Source organism: Rousettus aegyptiacus, unplaced genomic scaffold, assembly GCF_014176215.1.
Source record: "Rousettus aegyptiacus isolate mRouAeg1 unplaced genomic scaffold, mRouAeg1.p scaffold_m13_p_3, whole genome shotgun sequence".
In the NCBI taxonomy this organism is placed as follows: Eukaryota; Metazoa; Chordata; class Mammalia; order Chiroptera; family Pteropodidae; genus Rousettus; species Rousettus aegyptiacus.
The window spans coordinates 84089821-84112690 of NW_023416306.1; the positions used below are offsets into that span (position 1 = coordinate 84089821).

General features: G+C 33.3%; 1 protein-coding gene across 10 annotated transcripts in view; it reads left to right on the plus strand.

Annotated features, from left to right (window-relative positions):
* Positions 1-22870, plus strand: part of MYO9A (myosin IXA) — a 224161-nt gene that overhangs the window by 21694 nt on the left and 179597 nt on the right. For all 10 annotated transcript variants that reach the window (XM_036217683.1, XM_036217679.1, XM_036217682.1 and 7 more), the window contains exon 2: positions 15287-16197. In XM_036217683.1, the coding sequence (XP_036073576.1) occupies positions 15358-16197 (840 nt within the window). In that variant the 5' untranslated portion in view covers positions 15287-15357. The remainder of the gene's footprint in view (positions 1-15286; positions 16198-22870) is intronic.

The window sequence follows — 22870 nt, forward strand, 5'->3', positions numbered from 1 at the left end:
TCAGCAATGAGTGAGAATTGCTTTAGATCCTCACCAGCATTTGGTGTTGACATTGCTTTGGATTTTTATTATTTTAATAAGTTATAGTACTATCTCACTGTTCTTTTAATTTTCAATTCGCTAATGACATATTATGTTGAGCATCTTTTCACATGCTCATTTGCCGTATGTATATCTTCTTTGAAGAGAAGGTGTCCATATCTTTTCCCCATTTTGCCTATTTTAATTCAGTTGTTTGTTTCCTTATCGTTAAGTTTTAATAGTTCTTTGTATATTTTCAATACCAATCCTTTATCAAATAGGTGTTTTGCAAAGATTTTTCTTCCAGTCTGTGGCTTGTATTTTTATTTTATTACCAGTGCCTTTTGCAGAGCGGAATTCAATTTTAATGAAGTACAATGTGAGATTTTTTCATTGCTTTTACTTTCAATGTTTTATTTAAAAATTCATTACCAAACCCAAGGTTATCTAGATTTCCCCCTATGCTATATTCTAGGAATTTTATAGTTTTTATTTTACATTTAGGTCTGTGATCCATGTTGTGAAAAGTATAAGGTTTATGTCTATATTCTTATTTTTTTTTTATGTAGAAATTTAGTTGTTCCAGCACCATTTGTTGAAAAGACTAGCCTTCATTGAATTGCCTTTGCTCCTTTGTTGAAGATCTGTTGACTATATTTGTGTGGGTCTGTTTCTCGGATTCTTTTTCTGTTCCATTGATCTGTTTGTCTATCCTTTAGTAGTATCAACTGTCTTAATTATTGTAGCTTTATAATAAGTCTTGAAGTCTTGTTTTTCTTCTTCCTTGTTTTTCTCCAATATTATGTTGGCTGTTCTGGGTTTTTTGCCTTGCTAAATAAACTTTGTAATCAGTATGCCAATATTCACAAAATAACTTGCTGGGATTTTAATTGGTTGTGTTGCATTTATAGATCAACTTGGGGAAAGTTTGCATCTTAAAAATATTGAGTCTTCCTATTTGCGAATATGATGTATCTCTGTATTTATTGAGATTGTCTTTACTTACAGCAAAGTTTCAGTTTTCAGTTTAGAGATCTTTTACATCTTTTTGCTAAATTTGTTGCTCTTTTGTTATTTGACTACTGTAAATGGTATTTTTAAATTTTTTATTTTTTGAATTATTTCATGTTAGAAATTAGAATTTACTTGATTTGTGTATGTTGACCTTGTGTCATTTGAACCTTGAAACTTAAATTATTAGCTTTAGTAGTTTGCCTGTTCCTTTGGATCTTCTGTGAATAATGTCATGTTACCTGAGAATGAAGATAGTTTTACTTCTTCTTTCCCAATTTTTATGCCTGCAGTTCTTTTTCTTGCTTCATTGCCTTGGTTATTACCTCCAATACATTGAATAGAAGTGGCGAGAGTGGATGTACCTTCTTGTTCCCAGTATTTTCTGGTGCTTTTCATTCTTTCCTGTAGATCCAGATTTCTATTTGAGAATTTATTTTTTTTTATGCCTGAAGAAATTTCTTTAGTATTTCTTATATGTCTGCTGGTGATGAGTTCTCTCAGCGTGTGTGTGTCTGAAAATATTTTTATCTTAACCATGTTACAGAATATTTTTTGTAAGGTCTAGAATTCTACTTTGGCAGTTTTTTCCTTTTAGCAATTAAAATACATTATCTACTATATTGTCTTTTAGCTTCTGTTGTTTTTGATGAAAATCAGCTATTCTTGTTATTCTGAATGTAATGTGTCATTTTTCTTTGGATACCTTTAAAATTTTTTCTGTTTTTGATTTTAAGCAGTTTTACTATGATGTACCTAGGTGCAGTTTTTCTTTGTATTTATTTTGTTTATGATTTGCTGAACTTTTTTATTTCAATCTGTGAGTTTACTTTTACATCAAATTTGGAAAAATTCTGCCAATATCTCTTGAAATATTTCTTATGTTCCATTCTTATTTTCATCTCTTTCCACACTTGTGTGATATTGCCTCACACAAGTCTCTGACTCTCTAAGCCTGAACTTTTTAAAATTCTTTTTTCTCTGTGCTTTAGTTTGGATAATTTCTATTTATCTCTTGAATTCATTGATCTTTTCTGTATCATATCTGTTGTTAAGCCTATTCAGTGAACTTTATTATTTCAGATATTGTAATTTAGATTTCGAGAATATCTATTTGGCTTTTTTTTAGAGTTTCTATTTCTCTGCCAAAATATATTAAATCCATACTTTTCTCAAACTTATATTTACAAGATTTATTTTGAAGTCTTTGCTAGTTCCCACATCTGGGTCATGTGTTGGGTTTGTTTCGCCTATGGGTCACATTTTCATGATTCTTTGAATATCTTGTAATTTTTACTTTATGTATATCACATATGAAAAGAACAGTGATAATGAAGTTTACAACTGCTTCCATCCTGGAAAAATGCATGCTGACTCCTAAGACATACCAAAAGCATTAGGGGCTAGTGTCTTCATTCTGATATGAAATTAAATTGTAACTGGGCTGGGTTACAACTATAGTTAATTTTGTTTTCCAGTGTTTTGAGGATGGATTCAGTCTCCACCCTGCAACAGAGCTTGGGATTTTAGTATAGCTAGATTATAGAGATTTCTTATAGCCGTGCACTTGGCTTTCCACTCTCCAGAAGATCCTACTCTACCTTCATATTCTACCCTCAGATTTATGCACACTGCTTCGTGTTCTATGAAAGCTCCATGGGGAGGAATTTTTAAGTTGTTTTGAATTTTTAAGTTGTGTTACTTCTGGGGCTCCTGGATTTCAGTCCATAATATCTGTCTATAGGGTTGGTTATTTGCCCCTTTGCACTTGAAAGTGGTCACTTGTCTTTACCTAGAAAGAGTTTATCTGTCTATGGATTTGAGTTTCTTTAGACTTCTTTGTGTTCTTAGCTCTCTTATGGGTTTAAAAATTGATTTTGCAGTTTGTCCAGCTTTTTCTTGTTTTTTTTTTTTTTTTTTTTTAACTGGGTGACTCTTCTGACCTTCTGTGTTTTGACTGGAAGGAGGACCCTCAGCATGACATTATTTTATTATTTGAGTTAAAAATTAGTTAAAAATTGTACTAATTTCTTCATTTGTGTAGATTGAAAAGGTGGTGTTATATTAATTCTGTAATAGTATTAACACATTTGCTGCATGCTCAAGTGATTTCATCTTTGCTTCCTTCTCATTTCCAGTGAAGGTGATATAAACTATATGGAGTATGATTATTTTTTTATTATTATTAGTACAGGAATGCCTAGTTAAATTGAATTTTCTATCAGTTAATTTTTTCTGTATTTCAGCTTTTCCTGCTACAAGAACAGAGTTGAGTGTTGGGAAAGAGACCATATGACCTGTAAAACTTCACATATTTACTGTTTGGCCCTTTACTTTAGAAAGTTTGCTGACCCCCGAACTAGACCATAATATAAATGCCAGTATTGAAAGTTAAGTAACTTGTCCCAGGTCACACAGCTATCTTTTTTTTCAAGACTTGGCGGAGAGTGTTTTAATTTTAGCAGATTATGGTACCAAATTTACGTATTACTTATCATTGTTGACATTTTCTGTTGGTTGCTTTCTATTAGTAGATACCTTAATTTCATCTGTAAAAGTTATCAAATACAGGAAGATTGCCATATATCAGTGCCTTTTCTTTTCTTTTTTTAAATTTTAACTCCAGGAGGCTTTTGCTATAAAATCATTGATGGGACAAACCATTGCCAAACAACTAATCCTAGCTATAGTTTATGTATTTGTTTGTTTCAATCAGAGTGTGGCTCTTCCTAACCTAAATTTCTTCTCTTAGTTTTTATGAGACTGTGATTGATACTTTAATTTAGATTATCTTGCGATGTGAGTAAAAGTGATAAGTTGGCTCTATGGAAAAATTTACAACAGCAAGGGGTATATGCCTAGATCTAATGGCTGTTGCCAAGTACATTACTTGGTTATGATTTTTTGATGTTCTTTTTACCCTGATAATAGCAGTGGTAGATGCTTGAGGTAGGCACATTTTCCCATTAGTCCTAGTTACAGGAGCCACTTAAATATTTTTAAGTATCTGAAGCAAATGTTGGTATAGGGCTTACGGTTTTTAGAGGTAAATGCTTGGAGTATTATAAATTCCATAAATAACAGAAAGTCACACTTGCTGGGTGGTTAGCAGTGGCTTAGTTTTAACTTCTGGGAACAAATGGTTTGCTTTATCTTTGTTGTGTTTACTACAACAACTTCCTAACTGGTCTTCCTGCTTCTATTCCTCCCTCCCTTCCTCTTCCTCTAATTCATTCTTTTTCAAGCAATTGGAGTAACATTTTAAAAATATAAATCGGGTTATATTATTTCCTGTATATCAAAACAAACAAAACACCAGAGGCTTTCTATTACATTTAGAATAAATAAAATTCCAGCTTACGAGGTACTACAGAATTTAACCTCTTTGTACCTCTTATCTCGTCTTTCACCATTTTCTTCTTTGAATACTTTGCTTTAGCCACCCTATCCACTTTTCTGTTCCACAACCATGCCAAGTTTGTTTCTGATTTAGACATTTTTCACTACCTATTCTTCTTAGCTAGAGCATTTCACCCATATATTAGCATAGTTGGCTCCTTCATATCCTATAGTCTTTCACCACATCCCAGAGGGTTCACTGTGTGCTACCGATAACTAAAATAAGCATACCTAAGCCTTCTAGTATAATGATAGACAAGCTACTGCCCACAGGCCATATCCGGCAGGTGGCCTGTTTTTCTACTGTCTGAGAGCTAAAAATGGTTTTTAGCTTCTTAAACATTTAAAACAGTGAAGCAAAACACAAAAAGTCTGAAAATGACAGAGACTTTATATAACTTACAAAATGTAAAATAATTATTATCTGGCCCTTTACAGAATGAGAACTTATAGCTATCTAAATTTGTTCATTTGTTTTTTGGTATCTTTTTGTTCTTAGAATACTTAATTGTTGAAGAATTTTGGAAGTTGGTTAAGATCTCTGGAATGAAGGAATTGAGCAATAATAGTTAATAAAAGGAACATTAGAATCTTTGTTAAAAGGGTAGAATAGCAGGACAGATAAAAAATGTAGCATGGATAAAGACTAAAGAGTCCTGTGGTACTTCTCCCAAAGTAAACAAGAAGAGATGGGCTGTTAAAAGGATCTACTGCTCACATAGCTCTGAAAGCCCCCCAGAATCATTCATGTGGAAGATTCAAATCTGCCTTTAAAGTATACCTGAGAATCTTTATAGGTAATTAAGAGTATGCACATCTGAAAAGCCACTGAGTACCTGAAAGAGGTCATATTATGGAAGCATGTGTTCCCTAGACAGCATAGTAGAGTTGAAAGATATTCCCTAGGCCATACTTATTATTAATAAGTGCTAATCTTGTTGTACAAGTTTAAGAATGTGGAAAGTGATGGTGAGTCTCAGCATTTTGATGTGTACTTTGTAGTCACTGAGTATTTTGTCAACAAGACCTCCAAAATATGCAGACAGTTATAAAACTCATAAGTAGATGAACTCATAGATGAACTCCCTAGTCCCTGATTTTTATTGAAAATTAAAGGAAGGAGTAAAAATTTATGAATATGTAAATTAAGAAAAAGAAGTCTCTGATTTGTTTTGCTTTGCTCCTGTATTTACTGTTGGGTGTAATATATGTGTCTACTGCCTATCAGTATCTTTCCTCATTCTCCTGTCTACTTCAACAGTCTAATAAATGTTTTATCACAAATTATATAATTGCTATGAATCTCTTATATTATCGATTCTTTTGAGAGTGGAGTTTGTGAGTACAGCCTTTTGTAATAAGAGTTTTACATATTTATTCAGCAAACTTTTTTTTGTGTTTCTACTAGGTATAAATGTTGTATGACAGATACAAAGACAAGGAAATTCTCTGCCCTCAGCAAGCCTATAGACTAGTAGGGGAGACTACCAAAAACTCACTTAGCAATTAGATGTATAATTTTGGAGTTCAGTGGCAAGGCCAAGCTCAAACATTACTACTGCAAAGAAGCCTTCCTTTAGAGCCCGAGGGCACCTGCTAGTCTTCTTTTATTGTTTACTAGTTCCTATGCTAGAGAAAACCTAATGCTGAGGTATAACGGGATCAGAAGACTTGATCTTTGCTCACTAAAAGCTCATGATTTCATAGAGGAAATATGACATGTATTTTATCAACTATAATATAAGGCAGTTTATGAAAGGCAGATTAGATGGTAGTTAAGAACTCAGATTCTAGGGCTAGACCATTGAGGTCCTGGCTATGCCATTTATAGGCAGTGGCAACCTCTGTGTGCTTCAGATTCTTGATTTGTAAACAGGGATAATAATAGTACACATTTAATTAGGCATGTTATGAGGATTAAGTGATCTAAGCATATAGTAAATGGCATATGAGTGTTGCTATTATTGTTAATTATCATCATGTTTCTAATTTGTGCTAGGTGTAACATATTGATTAAGAAATTGGAACCTGGTTTTTAATCTCAGATCATCCACATTCTAGTTATATTATCTTGGGAACATCACATAACCTATCTGGAACTGGTTTCTTCATCTGTAAATGAGGACAGTAGCACACATTTCTTATTAAATGAGGCAACATAAAGCACACAGCAGTGTCTGACTATGTATTCTCAATAAAGAGGAGGTATTTTTCTTAAAGCTATAAATGAAATAAAAAGTTATCGAAAAGTGAGGTACTACTAAGGTGTAGGACATTCCTGAGCTCATAGGAGTCACTAAATCAATGTTCACTTAATATATTTAGAGAATGGAAGCCAAGGGAGAAAGCTACTTGCTTGAAGTACAGTTTTTTTAACGTGAGTACTATGGAAAGGTGATTTGATAGTCTTATAGGCCAATGTTATTGAGCTAGTAAAAGGAAACCTCAGAATAAATGACCTAGAAAAAATCATTTATGATTTTTCTTTCTAATTACAAGTAGAGTTTTTATATTTTCATTAAGAATTATAAAGAACTGTAGAATTCTTAGCTTTTCTTTCAAACTGCATTGTATTGTAAACTTTAGGGGGTTTCTACAGTCAGTGTAGAAAATTTGCTGAGTAAAAAAATATAAACATTATTATAGACTATTAAAATGAGTAAACATTTTGAAGCTTCTGGAATTTTAGTAATTAAATGGATAAGCACAGAAGCTTCATAAGTATTCCATCCATATTGTTGTGTTAAGGGGAAAAAAAAATCTCATTTTAAAAACAGTGGAAATATATCTTGTAGAAGGAGAGATGTTTGGTAATAGTCTACATGGTGTCCCAGCAGAATGGCAGAAGGTCAGTTTATTTTGAAACAGTTAAAATAATGTAATGTTTTAAAAATTAATCTTTGGAATAATATTTAAACTAGATTCTAATTTTTGTACTTACCCCAGGTATTTAGTCATTATAGTAAAGTGTAATTTTGAGATATTCTTAGCTTATACAATAATAATTGCTATATTACACTGATAATCTTAACATTTATTACATGGAGTACCATTTTAACGTCAAATAACCAATCTCAGTTATGCTAACTTTTTTTATTGAGATATATAGTAAAGTGCTTATCCACCTCCCAGATCAAGATATAAAATGTATATAAAACTCCATAAGTCTTCTTTTTGTGACCCACCATCATATTCCCCCTCCCCTAAAGGGAACCATGCTTCCGAAGTTTATAACCATAGATTTATTTTATCTGTTTGTGAACTTTACATAAATGGGGTAATTTAGTATGTATCTTTTTGTATCTGTCTTTTTTGACTCAACATTATGTCTGTGAGATTCATGTTGTGTGTATTAGCAGCTTGTTCTTTTTAATGTTGTATTGTATTCCATTCATTAATTTTATTGTTGATGGACATTTTAATTGCTTTCATTTCTTTGGCCATTTTATGAAAGGCATGGAAATGAACATTTTTGTACATACTTTTAGTGGATATAAGCTATTTTGGTAGAAGTTTGGTGGTATTGCATTGTGAATTTGGTTTGCATTTCTCTGGTGACTAATGATGTTGTATTAGTCAACTATTACTGCTTAACAAACAACGTGAAAATCATCAGTGATGTACAACAATAGTGTTTGTTGGTCATGATTTTGTGGGTCAACTGGGATGGCTCTGCTCTGTATCTTATCTTCCTACTGGGACTAGTAGGCTAGATGAGGCAGTTCTCATGTTGGTGACACAAGTGCAAGGAGGCATACCTAGCTGGCCATGCATATGTCAAGACCTTGTTTATATCGTACCTGCTCACCTTCCACTCTCCAAACTGAGTCATGTGGCATAGCCCAAATTCAGCAGATGGGGAGGTACACTCCATCAGACATGAGGGTAGATAGTGAATATTTTTGAATAATCTACCACAGACGAGTTCTTTTTCATATCTTTATTGGCCATTTAGAAATCTTTTCTTAAGAACCACTCATCTTGAATCTAACCACTTTTTACCATTCTCATCTCTACCACCTAGTTCAAGCCCACTATCACTCTCTCATCTGAATTAGTGAAAGATTGTGATAACTTTGCTTCTGTCATTGTTCCCCTTCAGTCTATTTCATACAAAACAGGTAGGGTCACCCTTTTTAAAGATAAATCAGAGTATGACACTCTCCAATTCACAACCTTCAGTGGCTCTCCATAACACAAATAAAACTGAAACCTCTGTTGCCTAACTTCATCTTTCCCTCACTCCACTCCACTCCAGCCTCACTGAACTTTTATCTGTATTTAAGCTTATTCTTGCTTTAGGACCTTTACACTTCCTTCCTGCTCCCCCTGCCTGGCCCTTCTTTCATATCACTGAGGTCTCTGCTCAAATGTCGACTCCTCAGAGAGGGTTTTCTTTACTGCCCTATCTAAAATAATCCTCTTTCACCACTGTCGTCTCCTTATCCTAACTTATTTTTAATCAAAGAACTAGAATTTTATTATTTTTTGTTTATTGTCTGACTTCCCCACTAAAGGGTAATAAACATCTTTTTCATCAGAGGTATCCACAGCTTTTTTTCCTTTTCCTACTGATTTACTCATCTATTTTCATTATTTGACTTTCTATAAGAGCAATTTTCAACAATAACTTGATAACATCTGGCTTTAAAAATGAACAAGCAATCAAAGTCCCTTCCTAAGGAGGTAATTAATGTTGCTGATACAGTAAGCATGACTAGCAATAGATATATTTTAAAGGTAGACCAATAGTACTGATGAATATAAGAGGAGCTTCCTTACAGAATTCTTTACAGGGAAAGGGGTGGGAAGATTTTATAGTAATGCATTAGTCAAGGTAAACTACCTGCTGTAATAAAACAACCCCCAAATATCAGTGGCTCTGCACAGTAAAATTTTATTTCTTATTTATGTCACAATCTATTGTAGATGAATGGAGGATGGTTGGGAAATGTAGTCTAGCTATGTGCCCAGGAAGAAGAGGAAATGGGTTTTTATAAGAGTATTTGGGGACGTTAGAAAAAAAATCTTTGTGAAATACATATAAAAATGTAAATATTTATATACCTAAATAAGTTGCATATATGTTTATATATGTGATTATACATTATGGTAATAGCTATTTGTAGAACATGTGAATTGTAAGTACTAAAAAAATGAAGAAACACGAATATTAGCTCTTAAATACCACTTTCCCAGTTTTTTTCTAAAATAAGTTCAAAATATTTGATAGCTCTCCCCCATGGTATTTACAAAAATCAGTTATCTTCCACAAATGGACCCTGCCTTCATAGTAGAATGTTCTCCTTTTAATATGTACTGGTGAGGCCTTTGCTTTGAGTGAGTTTTTCTATAGGCTTTTATTTTTTAGACATACATTTGCCTCATTCTTGCCTTCTATTCTTGTTACTGAATGATGATGTCTGATTCTGCTTATATCATTCATCAGTAGATCCCTGTGATAAAGCAAATAGAAAGAGAAAGCATACTTCTTTATTTCTTCTTGGAAAATTACCTTAAGAACATGATAAAAAAGTAAAAGCAACTATATATTTTAAGAAAATTATATTTTATTAGCACACAGATGAAAAACACTGCATTAAAAATCTTTAGTTGTTTCATCTTTTTAACTGAACTTCTAATTTAAAGGAAACTACATTCTAACTCTGCTTTCTTTCTTCACCACAGTTTTCCTCTATAATTAGTCTCTTCTAACTCAGTCCAGTGAATAACATCATAAACTGTCTTATTCTGAACCACACCCTACTGACCACAGCAACTGTCCACAATATTGTTTCCCTCTGTTAGGTTATACTTTTGAAATAACGACTTTGAGATAGAGAATAAAAAGAATATTAATTTTCTTTATAAAAGATACAGCAATGTCTGATTGCTATATAAGTGCCAGTAATGTGCTAATTCTTTATATGCATAATTTTACTCTCAGTCATTTATCCCCACATTATTATTGAGTAATCTCTACTGATTTGAAATGCCATCTTTATCATAAATGTCATAGATTTTTTTTTGCTTTTTAAGCTCTGATTTTCTGATTTGAAAGTTTCCTTATTTCAGAAAATTGCTGTTTAACTCAAATGAGGTGTAATGCATTTCAAACTTATTTTTGGTAAAAACTATAAAAGGAAATTTTGAAGATTTCCCAAAAGCCTAATACGTTTGCCCATTTTTACATATCTATAGCTTTAATACAATTTTATATTTTATGTTTTTCATTTGACATATTGTATATCCCTTACCATATTTCTGTGCGGCTGGCAGTATAAGTATCCTTCACTACCCAACTCTATTTAATTCTTTAGTTTGGAGAGTGAATTTGCCTTATTTGAATCTATTTGGTTTCCCATGTTTAGATAGCAAACAGAATCATAGTGAAGAAAGTATCCAAAAATTTATTCAAATACATTTGGCTCCTGAATTTAGAGTGAGACATTTAGATATCAGGAATTTGGATAACAAAGGATATCTATATTCTCAATTGCACTGAAATGCCGCCTATTGTAGTAGGTTCTTTTGATTGCAGAGAACAGAGAGCCAACTCAGAGTGGCTCAGGGCATAGAAGGGAATTGATTGGCAGACTTAACAAGAGTTCAGTGGTTGAGTTTATTTGAGGCACAGCTGTATTCAGTTTGTTTTGCTGTCGCTGTTAGTTCATTCTCTTTTACTGAAGAGAGGCTTCTTTTAGGCATTCAGGGAAGATGGCTGCCAATAGCTTTACATTTACAATAGTCTTCACCCCATCCCCATCCATGGTGGGTATGTTCCAAGACCCCCAGTAGATGCTTGAAACCATGGATAGTACCAAAACCTATATATGCTGTTTTTCCCCATACATACATACCTGTGATAAAGTTTATAAATTAGGCACAGTAAGACATTAACAATAATAACTAATAATAAAATAGAATTATGAAAATACTGTAATAGTTATTTGAATGCGGTCTCTCAAAATATCTTTCTGTACTTATCCTTCTTGAGATGATACAATGCCTATGTGAGGAGATGAAGTGAGGTGAATGATGTAAGCATTGTGATCTAGTGTTAGGCTGCTATTGACCTTAGGTTAAAAGGAGAATAATTTGCTTTGGGTGATCCTGGGTAATGGAGCCATGACAAGCTACTAAGTGACTAATAGTTGAGTAGCTTATATAGCATGGATACACTGGACAAAGGGATGATTCACGACCTGGGCCAGATGAAGTGGGATGGTATAAAATTTCATCACATTACTCAGAATGGCACACAATTTAAAACTTGTGATTGTTTATATCTGGAATTTTTCATTTAATAGTTTTGGACAGCGGTTGACTGCGGTAACTGAAACTGAGGAAACTGAAACTGTGGATAAGTGAGGGGTGGGGGTGGGGACTAATGTACATCTTTCTAGATGAGCAGCCCTAGTAGAAAACAAAATTTCTTTCCTAATAGTTGCTACAAAGTTTCAGTATAGTAAGCAGCCACTATCACTAGGAGGAATGGAATGAACTGATTTCCTAGGCCTGGGTCACAGTACCACCCTTCTACCCTACCTGGAGAATGAGTTTGGTCCATTTAAACTGTGTCAGAAGACAAGGGAGGAGAAATAGTTCTTCAAATGAACGAAGGTATAGAATTAGCTACTGGAAAGACTAAATTTGATAGCTTTCCATGTACCTATACCATAATGTGTCATACAATAACCTATTTCTTTCATCACCTTTTCTTTAGTTGAAATATTATAAAATGTTTTTCTTTCAGCATGCAAGTTGACTTTTGCTTTGTATTGACTTACTATAGGTAAAAGGGAACTCCCATATCTTATCTAGTGAAAAAGGTCATCTAACATGCCTTCTTATCACATCTTACCTGAAAAGCTCTTTCTCAACCCATCTTTTTTTTTTTTTTATTATTATTTCAGAAAATGAAATAATGTCTTTTTTCTTTCTAAGAGAGACACCTATCTACTTTTGACCTAAAACTCATTTAGTCTTGCTTGCCAAAGAACTTTGGCTTATCAGTTATCCTTTTTTTCTTTGTCTTCAATTTTTCCTTCTCTACTTGATTCTATTTATAAAGATGTGCACCCAAGGCCCTAACTAATAAAGATTTCACTCATACTTCTTTTCTTTATAGCAGATTTGATCAGTACCCACTAGTCTACTTACTTGCCAGTGTATCACTTCCTTCTTAATTTATAGTCTTTTTCTCTTTTTTGTTTTTTGTTTTTTACTTTTCAGGGTCACAAGTAATATCCAGAGACCTTTATCTCAGGCCTAAATCTAGAATTATAGTATGTAAGAGCTAAAAGGGCTTAAGAGATATTTCGCTCGACTTTCTTTTCTGTTTTACTTGATGTTATTTTGGATTATACCATCTTTCTTTTGGCTAGAATTTACACGATATATCTTCTCTCTTTTCTTTCAGATGCTGTATCCTCATATTATATATGTGTGTCTATTGAAAGAGCATATAGTTGGATTTTAAAATCCAGTCTGATAATCTTTGTCTTTTAACTGGAGCATTTACACTTAATACAATTACTGGTATATTTAGTTTGCTTTCCATTTGTTCCATCTGTTCTAATCCCCCCTCCTTTCCTGGTTTTTTAAAAATTATTTTTTATTATTTGAGTTTTTACTCTAATAGTTGAGAAGTTATACTTTGCTATTTTTTAGTGGTTGCCTAGAATAAGGACTGCAAACTTTTTCTTTTAATGCTTGGCTTTTTGGACCATATGGTCTCTGTCACAGCTACCCAGTTCTGTCATTGTAGTGCAAAAGCATTCATAGATAGTAGGTAACAGTATGAATTATAGATAAAGGACTATGTAAAATCATCCAGATAGAAGAGCACTGGGTTGAGTCCAGGAACTGGGAGAATATTTTTATTGTTAAAGTGAGGTAGCAGAGAAGGAGTTCTCAGAGTGACCTGGGAAGAGTGAGCCTATCAGGAAGATTGCAAGAAAAATAGTTGTCATGTGAAGTCAGTTTCAAAAAAGATGAGAAGATGGCCACCTCATTTAAATGCTATAATGTGGTGTGTTAGGATGGGGATTGAGAAGAGCCTTTTGGATTTGGCAACTTTATAGTGATTGGTAACATTTTCAAAGAATATTGGCAGTAGCTTGCTATGTGGAAAGAGTGGCAAGGGATTGAAGAGTGGAAATATAGGCCATTGATTCCCACACGCTATGCTCTGGACCAACAACAGTAGAATTGCCTGATTTCCCAACCTCAGGAACATTATTGGGTCTAGAAATATATATTTTTAAAATGTTGCCCAGCTGATCCTGATAAGCGCTCATGGCTTGCTGTCAAGATGTATCTGTGAGTGATATTTTGAGGCAACCTCTTTTTCTTAAACACAGAGCAATGATTGATAAAGTAACAAAAAGAGAAAACCAAATTTACATAAATGGTACTCAAAAAAGAGAAGCATTTTTATGTCTCAGAAAGGGAATAGAATGCAAAGCAGCAAGTAGGGCTATGTCTGGGAACCTACAGGTAAAACAGCTGAGGTTTTGGCTTTTTTGAGGTAAACGGGGAAGTGCCATTGCAGTTGGTCTCATTGTTGGGAACCATGGGCCAGGATAGGTAGGGCTCCTCTGCTCTTCTGTTGAAAAAGATATTTCTGAGTTTAGTTCTAGGGCTGCCATATTGTACACCTTTAGAGATCAGACTGTGGTTACACAGTGTGTCTCCTGGAGTAGTGCAGGGCACAGCTGGCTTGACTAAGGAGTAGCTTTGCTGTTGACTGGTGCCAGAGGCCACAGTTTACATGAAGTCATATACTTAGGGATTCAGGAAAATGCGAACATAACCTTACAACTAGGAACCTGTCAGCTCAGAGTATAGCCTCAGTGTTATTTCAGGATAGATCTCCTGATTTGAATAGACCAACTGTAACAAAAATATTTATGAGATAACTGGGGAAATCGACCACTGACTAGTAATATTGAAAACTGTTGATTTTTAAAGGTGCTATTAATGATATTGTGGTCGTGTTTTAAAAAAGCAGTAAGTAGTAGGTTTTCAGTAAATGTATGAAAGACAGAAAAAAAAACCATCAAAAAGTGTACCTTTAAAGCTAAATTCTCAAATTAAGCCATCTAATGCTGAGAAAGATAGAAAATAAAATCAATCAAAAGAGCAGTTCATTTAGGATTTTCAAGGCGATAAATGAGCAATTAAAACAATTATGAAGTTTAAATGGAGACAAAAGATCACATAGATATGAAAATGACAGACTTAGAAGTAAAAAAAATACTTGAAAATGTTTCTGTTCTGTAGCACGTCTCTCTCATTTCTTGGTTAATTAAGATAGTTTAATTTCTCTCATCTTAACCGTTTTTAATATCACAAAATTTTTGCTCCATTGATGACATTTTTCCTTGTTTTTTGGTTTATCTATGAGCGCTTTTCAATGCAGGGTGATTAGATTTGTGTGATTATTCTGTCCATCTATTCAGGGAGAGGCTCCTCAGATATAAAGGAAATACTTGATTATAATCTCAGGTACCTTAGAAACATTTGAGATAGTAGAAGACAAAATAATTTTTTAGAAAGTGCCCACAATTGGACAATAAAATGTAATATGTGGTCTCAGTGAGACCATTTTCAAGACTGTTTCTCCTTAGTACCCTTCTAGTTGCTAGGTGAGATGCTGCCCAATTTATGAGTCACTTAATAAAGCCAATCAGATCTTAAAAAAAAAAAATAGACTTCCTGTACTAAGATTGAGGATTGTGTATTCCTAAAGATATAATCAACATGACAATTAAACATTTATTTCTTGAGCATCAGAAAGCAATGATTGTGTAATATGACTTCTAAATATTGAACCTCTTTTATGTTACAGATCTTTTGCCATGAAAATGTTTTGCACAGTCTTGAACATGTACTATCCATGCTGATGGGACAGGATCCAATATGAATATAAATGATGGAGGAAGACGACGCTTTGAGGATAATGAACATACATTACATATATATCCTGGGACAATTTCAGAAGGGACAATCTACTGTCCAGTTCTTGCCAGAAAAAACTCCACAGCTGCTGAGGTGATTGACTCTCTTATAAATAGACTTCATCTTGACAAAACAAAATGTTATGTTCTAGCAGAGGTAAAAGAATTTGGTGGAGAAGAATGGATACTCAATCCAACAGACTGTCCAGTTCAACGAATGATGTTGTGGCCCCGAATGGCTCTGGAAAATCGCCTGAGTGGAGAGGACTATCGGTTTCTTCTGAGGGAAAAAAACCTTGATGGATCAATCCATTATGGTAGTCTTCAGTCATGGCTACGAGTAACAGAAGAACGACGCAGGATGATGGAACGAGGTTTTCTTCCACAGCCTCAGCAGAAAGATGTTGATGATTTATGTAGCTTACCTGATTTGAATGAGAAAACTCTTTTAGAAAATCTACGAAATCGCTTTAAGCACGAGAAAATATACACGTATGTTGGCAGTATTCTAATAGTTATTAACCCATTCAAGTTTCTTCCTATTTATAACCCCAAATATGTCAAAATGTATGATAACCATCAATTGGGAAAACTTGAACCCCACATTTATGCTGTGGCTGATGTAGCTTATCATGCCATGCTTCAGCGCAAAAAGAATCAGTGCATTGTGATTTCAGGAGAGAGTGGTTCTGGCAAGACTCAAAGCACAAACTTTCTTATTCACCACCTTACTGCTCTCAGTCAGAAAGGATTTGCCAGTGGAGTGGAACAGATTATTCTTGGAGCTGGACCAGTCCTTGAGGTGTGTAGAAATACTCTTCTTATTCTTAAACATGTCTTTAAAAATTAAAAATAAAAGCCTGTTATATGCAAGAAAATAAAATGAAGCTCAATAGAAGTATAGATATCATTTTTAGTTACCAAGAAAACCTGGAAGATGGGAAAGCAAAAAAACAGTGTGGAAGATTGAAGAGTGTGACAGTGGCAATATTTTTTTCTAACGGTGTCTTTTGGTCATGGCGATGCAAAAGAAAGATAATCGGAGTCATACATATCTCCCTGTAAAGGGAAGGAGCAGGGGCAGGACTTCCATCTGAAATAGGGTTGTTGGAGTAGGTGATTGGGGAAAGATTTTTGTCAGTATATTTGTATCTTTGAAAACTTAACATCAGTGCCTAGCATTGAAATTCTAAGAGTTCACTTTTGAAAATGTAGAGAATATGGGAAAAATTTTTTTAGTTCTGTAAGGTAATGTTACTTAGTTTTTAAAGATTTTGTGAGATATAGTTGAGATACAGTGAACTGCACATATTTGAAGTGTACAATTTGATAAATTTTGACATATGTATATGTCCCTTAAGCCACCACCACCACAGTCAAGATACTGAACATATCCATTATTCCTAAAGTTTCCTCATATCTCTTGGTAATCCGTCTTTAACACCCCTTCCAGTTCACTCATGTACAAGAAACTACTTAGTGTGCTTTCTGTCACTATGGATTAGGTTGTATTTTATATAATTTTATATAAACGTAATTATATAATATGTCCTCTTTATGTTTGACTTTTCTTACTCGGTGTAATTATTCTGAGATTCATCCATGTAGTTGTATGTATCAGTGATTCATTCCTTTTGATCAGGTAGTATTCCATTGTATGGCTATACCACACTTTGTTTACCTATTTACCCATTGATGGACATTTAAATTGTTTCCAGTTTTTGGTTTTTACACATAAAGCTTTATACAGGTTCTTTGTGTGGACATACACTTTCCTTATTCTTGGGTAAATTTCTAGGAGTAGAATAACTGGGTCATATGATAGGTATATATTTAACTTTTTAAGAAACTGCCAAACTTTCCCAAAGTGATTATAGGTACCGTTTTATAAGCCCCACCAAGCAATGTGTGACAGTTATTCCATATCCTTGCTAACCCTTATATAGTCATTCTACATATGCTACATTTTCTTTATCCATTCATCTCTCGATGGACACTTAGACTGTTTCCATGTCTTGGCTATGAGTAATGTTACAATGAACATGGGAGTGCAGATATCTCTTTCAGATAATAATTTCATTTCCTTCAGATATAATATGCCCAGAAGTAGAATTACTGGATCATATGGTAGTTATATTTAAGTTTTTGAGGAACTTCCATGTTGTTTTCCATAGTGGCTGCATCAATTTACATTACCACCAATAGTGCACAAAGGTTTTCTTTCTCCACATCCTAACAATTGTTATCTCTTGTCTTTTGACTGATAGCCATTCTCACAGGTGTGAAGTGATGTCTCATTATTGTTTTGATTTCCATTTCCCTGACGATGAGTGATGTTAAGTATCTCTTTATGTACCTGTTGGCCATCTATAGGTCTTCTATGAAAAAATGTCTATTCAGTACCTCTGTCCATTTTTAATGGGGTTGTTTATTTTTTGCTATTGAGTCGTATAGGTTGTTAATATATTTTGGATATTAACCCCTTAGCAGATACATGATTTGCAAATATTTCCTTCCATTTGGTAGGTTGCATTTTCATTTTGCTAATGGGTTCCCTTGCTGTGTAGAAGCTTTTTGGTTTGGTGTAGTCCTACTTATTTATTTTTGCTTTTGGTGTCAAATACTCCCCTTCCCCCCCCCCCCCCCCCCCCCCAAAAAAAAAATTGTCTTCAAGACCAGTGTTTTACCCCTGTGTTTTCTTCTAGGGTTTTAGGTCTTACATTCATGTGTTTGATTCATTTTTAGTTGATTTTTCTGCTTGGTTTTAGTTAGGGGTTTAGTTTCAGTCTCGCATGTGGCTGTTCACTTTTCTCAGCACTGTTTATTGAGGAGATTGTCCTTTTCTTATTGTATGTTCTTGGCTCTTTTGCCATTAATTAATAGACCATATATGCATGCATTTATTTCTCAGCTCTGTTTTCTTCCACTGATCTATATGTCTGTTTCAATGCCAATACCATACTGTTTCGGCTACTGTAGCTTTATAATATAGTTCAGAATCAGGAAATATGATGCCTTCAGCTTTGTTCTTCTTTTTCAGGATTGCTTTGGCTGTTCAGGGTCTTTTGTGACTGCAAATTGTAGGATTTTTTTCCTCGTTCTTTGAAAAATGCCATTGGAATTTTGATAGGAATTGCATGAATCTGTAGATTGCTTTGAGTAGTATGGACATTTAACAATGTTAATTCATCCAATCCAGGAGCATAGAATACTTTTCCATTTATTTGTGTCTTCGTAATTTCTTTCATTAATGTCTTAAAGTTTTTATTGTATAGATTTTTCACCTCCTTGGTGGAATTTCCCCAGATTTAATCCTCTCTTAATAGTACCCTTGAAGAGCAGAATTTTAAATTTAGTAAAGTACAATTTAGCCATTTTTTTCTACGTATTGTGCTTTTGGTGTTTTATTGAAGGCTACTTTACCTAACTGCATGATTGCAAAGATTTTCTCATACTCTTTTTTCCATTCATTTTATACTTTCAGGTTTTGCAGTTAGGTCTGTAGTGCACTCTGAGTTCATTTTTGTATAAAGTGCAAGGTATAGATCCAGTGTTTACCTATGAATATCCATTTGTTTCAAGACTATTAAGTGTTTCATCTTACTGCATTTGTATCTTTGTCAAAAAACATTTGTCCATGTATATGTGGGTTTGTTTTTGGATTCTATCTTTTGTTCCATTGATCTATTTGTCTTTATGTCAGTGCTACGCTGTTTTCATTAGATAGCTTTACAATAATTCTTGAAATTAGGTAGTATTAATTATCCAGTTTTGTTCTTCATTTGCAGAATTGTTTGGATATTCTGGGTTCTTTAATTTCCGGATACATTTAGAACTAAATTGTCAATTTCCTCATAAAAGCCTTTTTGGACTTTGGTTAGGATAGCATTGAATCTATAGTTCAGTTTGGGGAGAACTGACATGCTAACAATATTAAGTCATCTTACTGATGAACAAGTATATTTTTTCATTTATTAAGAACTATAATTTCTTTCAGCAGTCTCGTTTTCAATGTACATGCCTTTTACATCTTTGGTAAGATATTTATCGATTTTTCAAAACTGATATTTAAAAATTTTTTATTGTTTGTTCCTAGTATATAGAAATATAGTTGATATTGCTATTTTGATCTTGTATTCTGCAGCCTGGCTAGATGCAGATATTAGTTCTGATGTATTTTTGTAGTTTCCATTGATACTTTGTTTTTCAAAGAAATTACTTAATCTGAGTTGTCCTATTCATCGGCAACATGTTTTATATAACCTTTCTCTATTATACAAAGCAACAGCTTTTGATTTCGTGAATTTTTTTTTTGTTTTGCAGTTTTATATTTCATTAATTTCAGCTTTTATCTTTATTATTTTTTGCTTTATATTTAATGTAATTTAATTACATTACACTTATTCTTTTAGTTTCTGAGTGTGGTGTCTGAGGCCATTGATTTGAGACCTTTCTTCTTTTTCAGTAAAGTCAGTTAGTGGTATAAAATCTGCCTTTTAGTGGCATCCAACAAATTCTGATATATATTGTGTTTTCATTTTCATTTAGTTCAAAATATTTGCTAATTTCCCTTTTGATTTCTTCGAATCATGGGTTACTTAGGTTTGTGGTATTCACAGATATTTAGATACTGTCTGTTACTTATTTGTAATTTAATTATCTTGTGGTTAGATTCCATGGTAAAACTGGAATCCTTTTAAATTTATTGAATATAATCTTTTTTGGTAAATATTCTTTTTGCATGATTTGTACTCTGCTGTTACTGGGAGGAGAGTTTTCGTGTATCAGTGTTGTTAATTTGGTTGATAGTGTTGTTGAAGTCTTAACATCCTTGCTGATTTTCTTTCTATTTATTCTATTAATTATTGGGGCAGAGGTCTTGATACCTCCAGCTATACTTGTAGATTTTTCCATTACTCCTCTAAGTTCTGTTAGGTTTTGCATCTTGCATGTGAAACTCTCTTGTTGGTACATAAACATTTATTATCAAAGGTGCTTTTTTTTTTGATTAATTGTCCTTTTTATCATTATGAAATAATTCTCTTTTTCTTGGTAATATTCTTTACTCGGGAGTCTACACTGATACTAATGTAGCCACTCTAGCTTTCTTTTGACTAGTATTAGCAAGATATCCTTTTTTTATTCTTTGTCTTGTAGCTTGTTATATTTATATTTAAAGAACTATATTTGTAGACAGCTTATGGTTGGTTCTTGCTTTTTTATGTAATGTGATCATCTGTGGCTTTTAATTGGGCTGTTTATACTATTGATATTTAATGAGATTCCTTATATGTTTAAATGAGTCTGTCTTCTTGTATTTTTTCCTAATCCCATATGTTCCTTGTTCCCTTTATCTTTTTCTGCCTTCTTTTTTTTCCCCCCAATTATCTTAGTGAAATTCATATAACATTAAAATTAGTGTTATATAGTTCAGTGGCATTTAATTCATTCAAATTGTTATGCAACCCCTACCTCTTCTAGTTTCAAAACATTTTAATGTTTTCATTCCAAAAGCAAACCCCGTAACCAATAATCAGTCACTTCCCATTCTGCCCTCCCCCCAGCCCCTGGAAACCACCAATCTGCTTTCTGTCTCTATGGAATTACCTATTCCAGATATTTCATATATAAATGTATTCTTTTGTGTCTGACTTCTTTCACTTACCCTGGTGTTTTAAAGGTCCATTCATATTGTAGGATGTTAATACTTAATATCTTTTTATTCCTTAATCATATTTCATTGTATAGACATATCACATTTTGTTTATTCTTTCATACGTTGGTTGGATATTTGCGTTATTTTCATTTTTTGGCTGTGTGAATAATGTTACAACCATTCATGTGTAAGATTTTGTGGGAATGTGTGTTCTCAGTTCTCTTTGGTATATACTTAGGAGTGGAATTGTTGTGTCATGTCATAGCTGTGTTTAATTGATTGAGGAACTGTCAAACTGTTTTTTGAAGTGCCTGTACCATTTTACTTTCTTGCCAGTAATGTATGAGGGTTCCATATTCTTCCAGTTCTCTTCAGCATATGTTAGTGATTATAATCATCTTAGTGTGTGTGAAGTGGTATCTCATTGTGATTTTGATTTGCATTTCCCTAATGACTAATGATGTTGAGCATGTTTTTCACATGCTTGTGGCTATTTGTATATCATCTGTGGAGAAATGTTTATTCAAATTCTTTGCCCATTTTAGAATTGAAGTCTTTGTCTATTTACTACTGAGTCATAAGAATTCCTTATATATTCTGGATGTGGATCAGATATATGATTTGCAAATATTTTGTCCTGTTCTTTATATATTTATCCAGTTGTGGATCAGGTATGTGATTTGCAAATATTTTCTCCTATTTCGTGAATTGTCTTTTCATTTTCTCGTTTGTGTCCTTTGATGTACAAAATATTTAATTTTGATGAAGTAGAATTTACTTTTACTTTTGTAGCTTGTACTTTTGGTGGTGTTTTAAGGAACCATTGCTAAATCCAAGGTTATAAAGATTTACATCTATGTTTTCTCCTCAAAGTTTTATACTTTTAGCTGACATTTAGGTCTTTGATTCATTTTGAATTTTTTTTTTATATGGTATGAGGTGGGAGTCCAGTTTCATTTGTATGTGGATATCCACGTGTGTTAAAAAGACTGCCCCATTGAATTGTCTTGGTATCCTTGTTGAAAATCAGTTGACAATTAATGCAAGGTTTTATTTCTTAATCTCAGTTCTAACCCATTGATCTGTATGTTTATCTCTCTGCTAGTACTACATGGTCTTGATTACTATAGGTTTGGTAATTTTTGAAATCAGGAAATGTGAATTCTCCAGATTTCTTCTCCCTCCAGATTGAGCATTTCGAGGTTCTTGACTTTTCATGTTGACTTTAGAATTGACCTGTCAATTTCTTCAAAAATGATACCTTAGATTTTGATAGGGATTATGCTGAATCTGTAGGTCTCCACAATATTTAGTTTTCTAAACTATGAACACTGGATATCTTTAACTTCCTATAACAATATTTGAAATTTTGTAGTATACAAGTCTTGCACCTCTTTTGTTAAATTATTCCTAAGTATTTTAGTTTTTTTGATACTACCATGTATAGAATGGTTTCTCTTAATGTTGTTTTCTGGTTGTTATTGCTAGTATAGAGGATATAATTGATTTTTAAAAAATATTGTACTTGTATCCTGCAGCTTCGTTGAATTCATTGATTCGATCTAATAGTTTTTTTTGGTTCCTTCACCTTTTCTGTGTATAAGGTCATGTCATCTATGAATTTGGATAATTTTATTTTTTCCTTTTATCTGGATTCTTTTTTTCTTTTTTTTATCATTTTGTTTCTTGATTGCCTTATTCTCAGTGCTTTGAAGTGAATTCCATTGTCTTCTATCCTTAATCATTTCTTTTGAGCAATTAGATGTAATCTCATTGATGATCCTTTGTATGACATATGTTGCCTTTTTCTTGCTGTTTA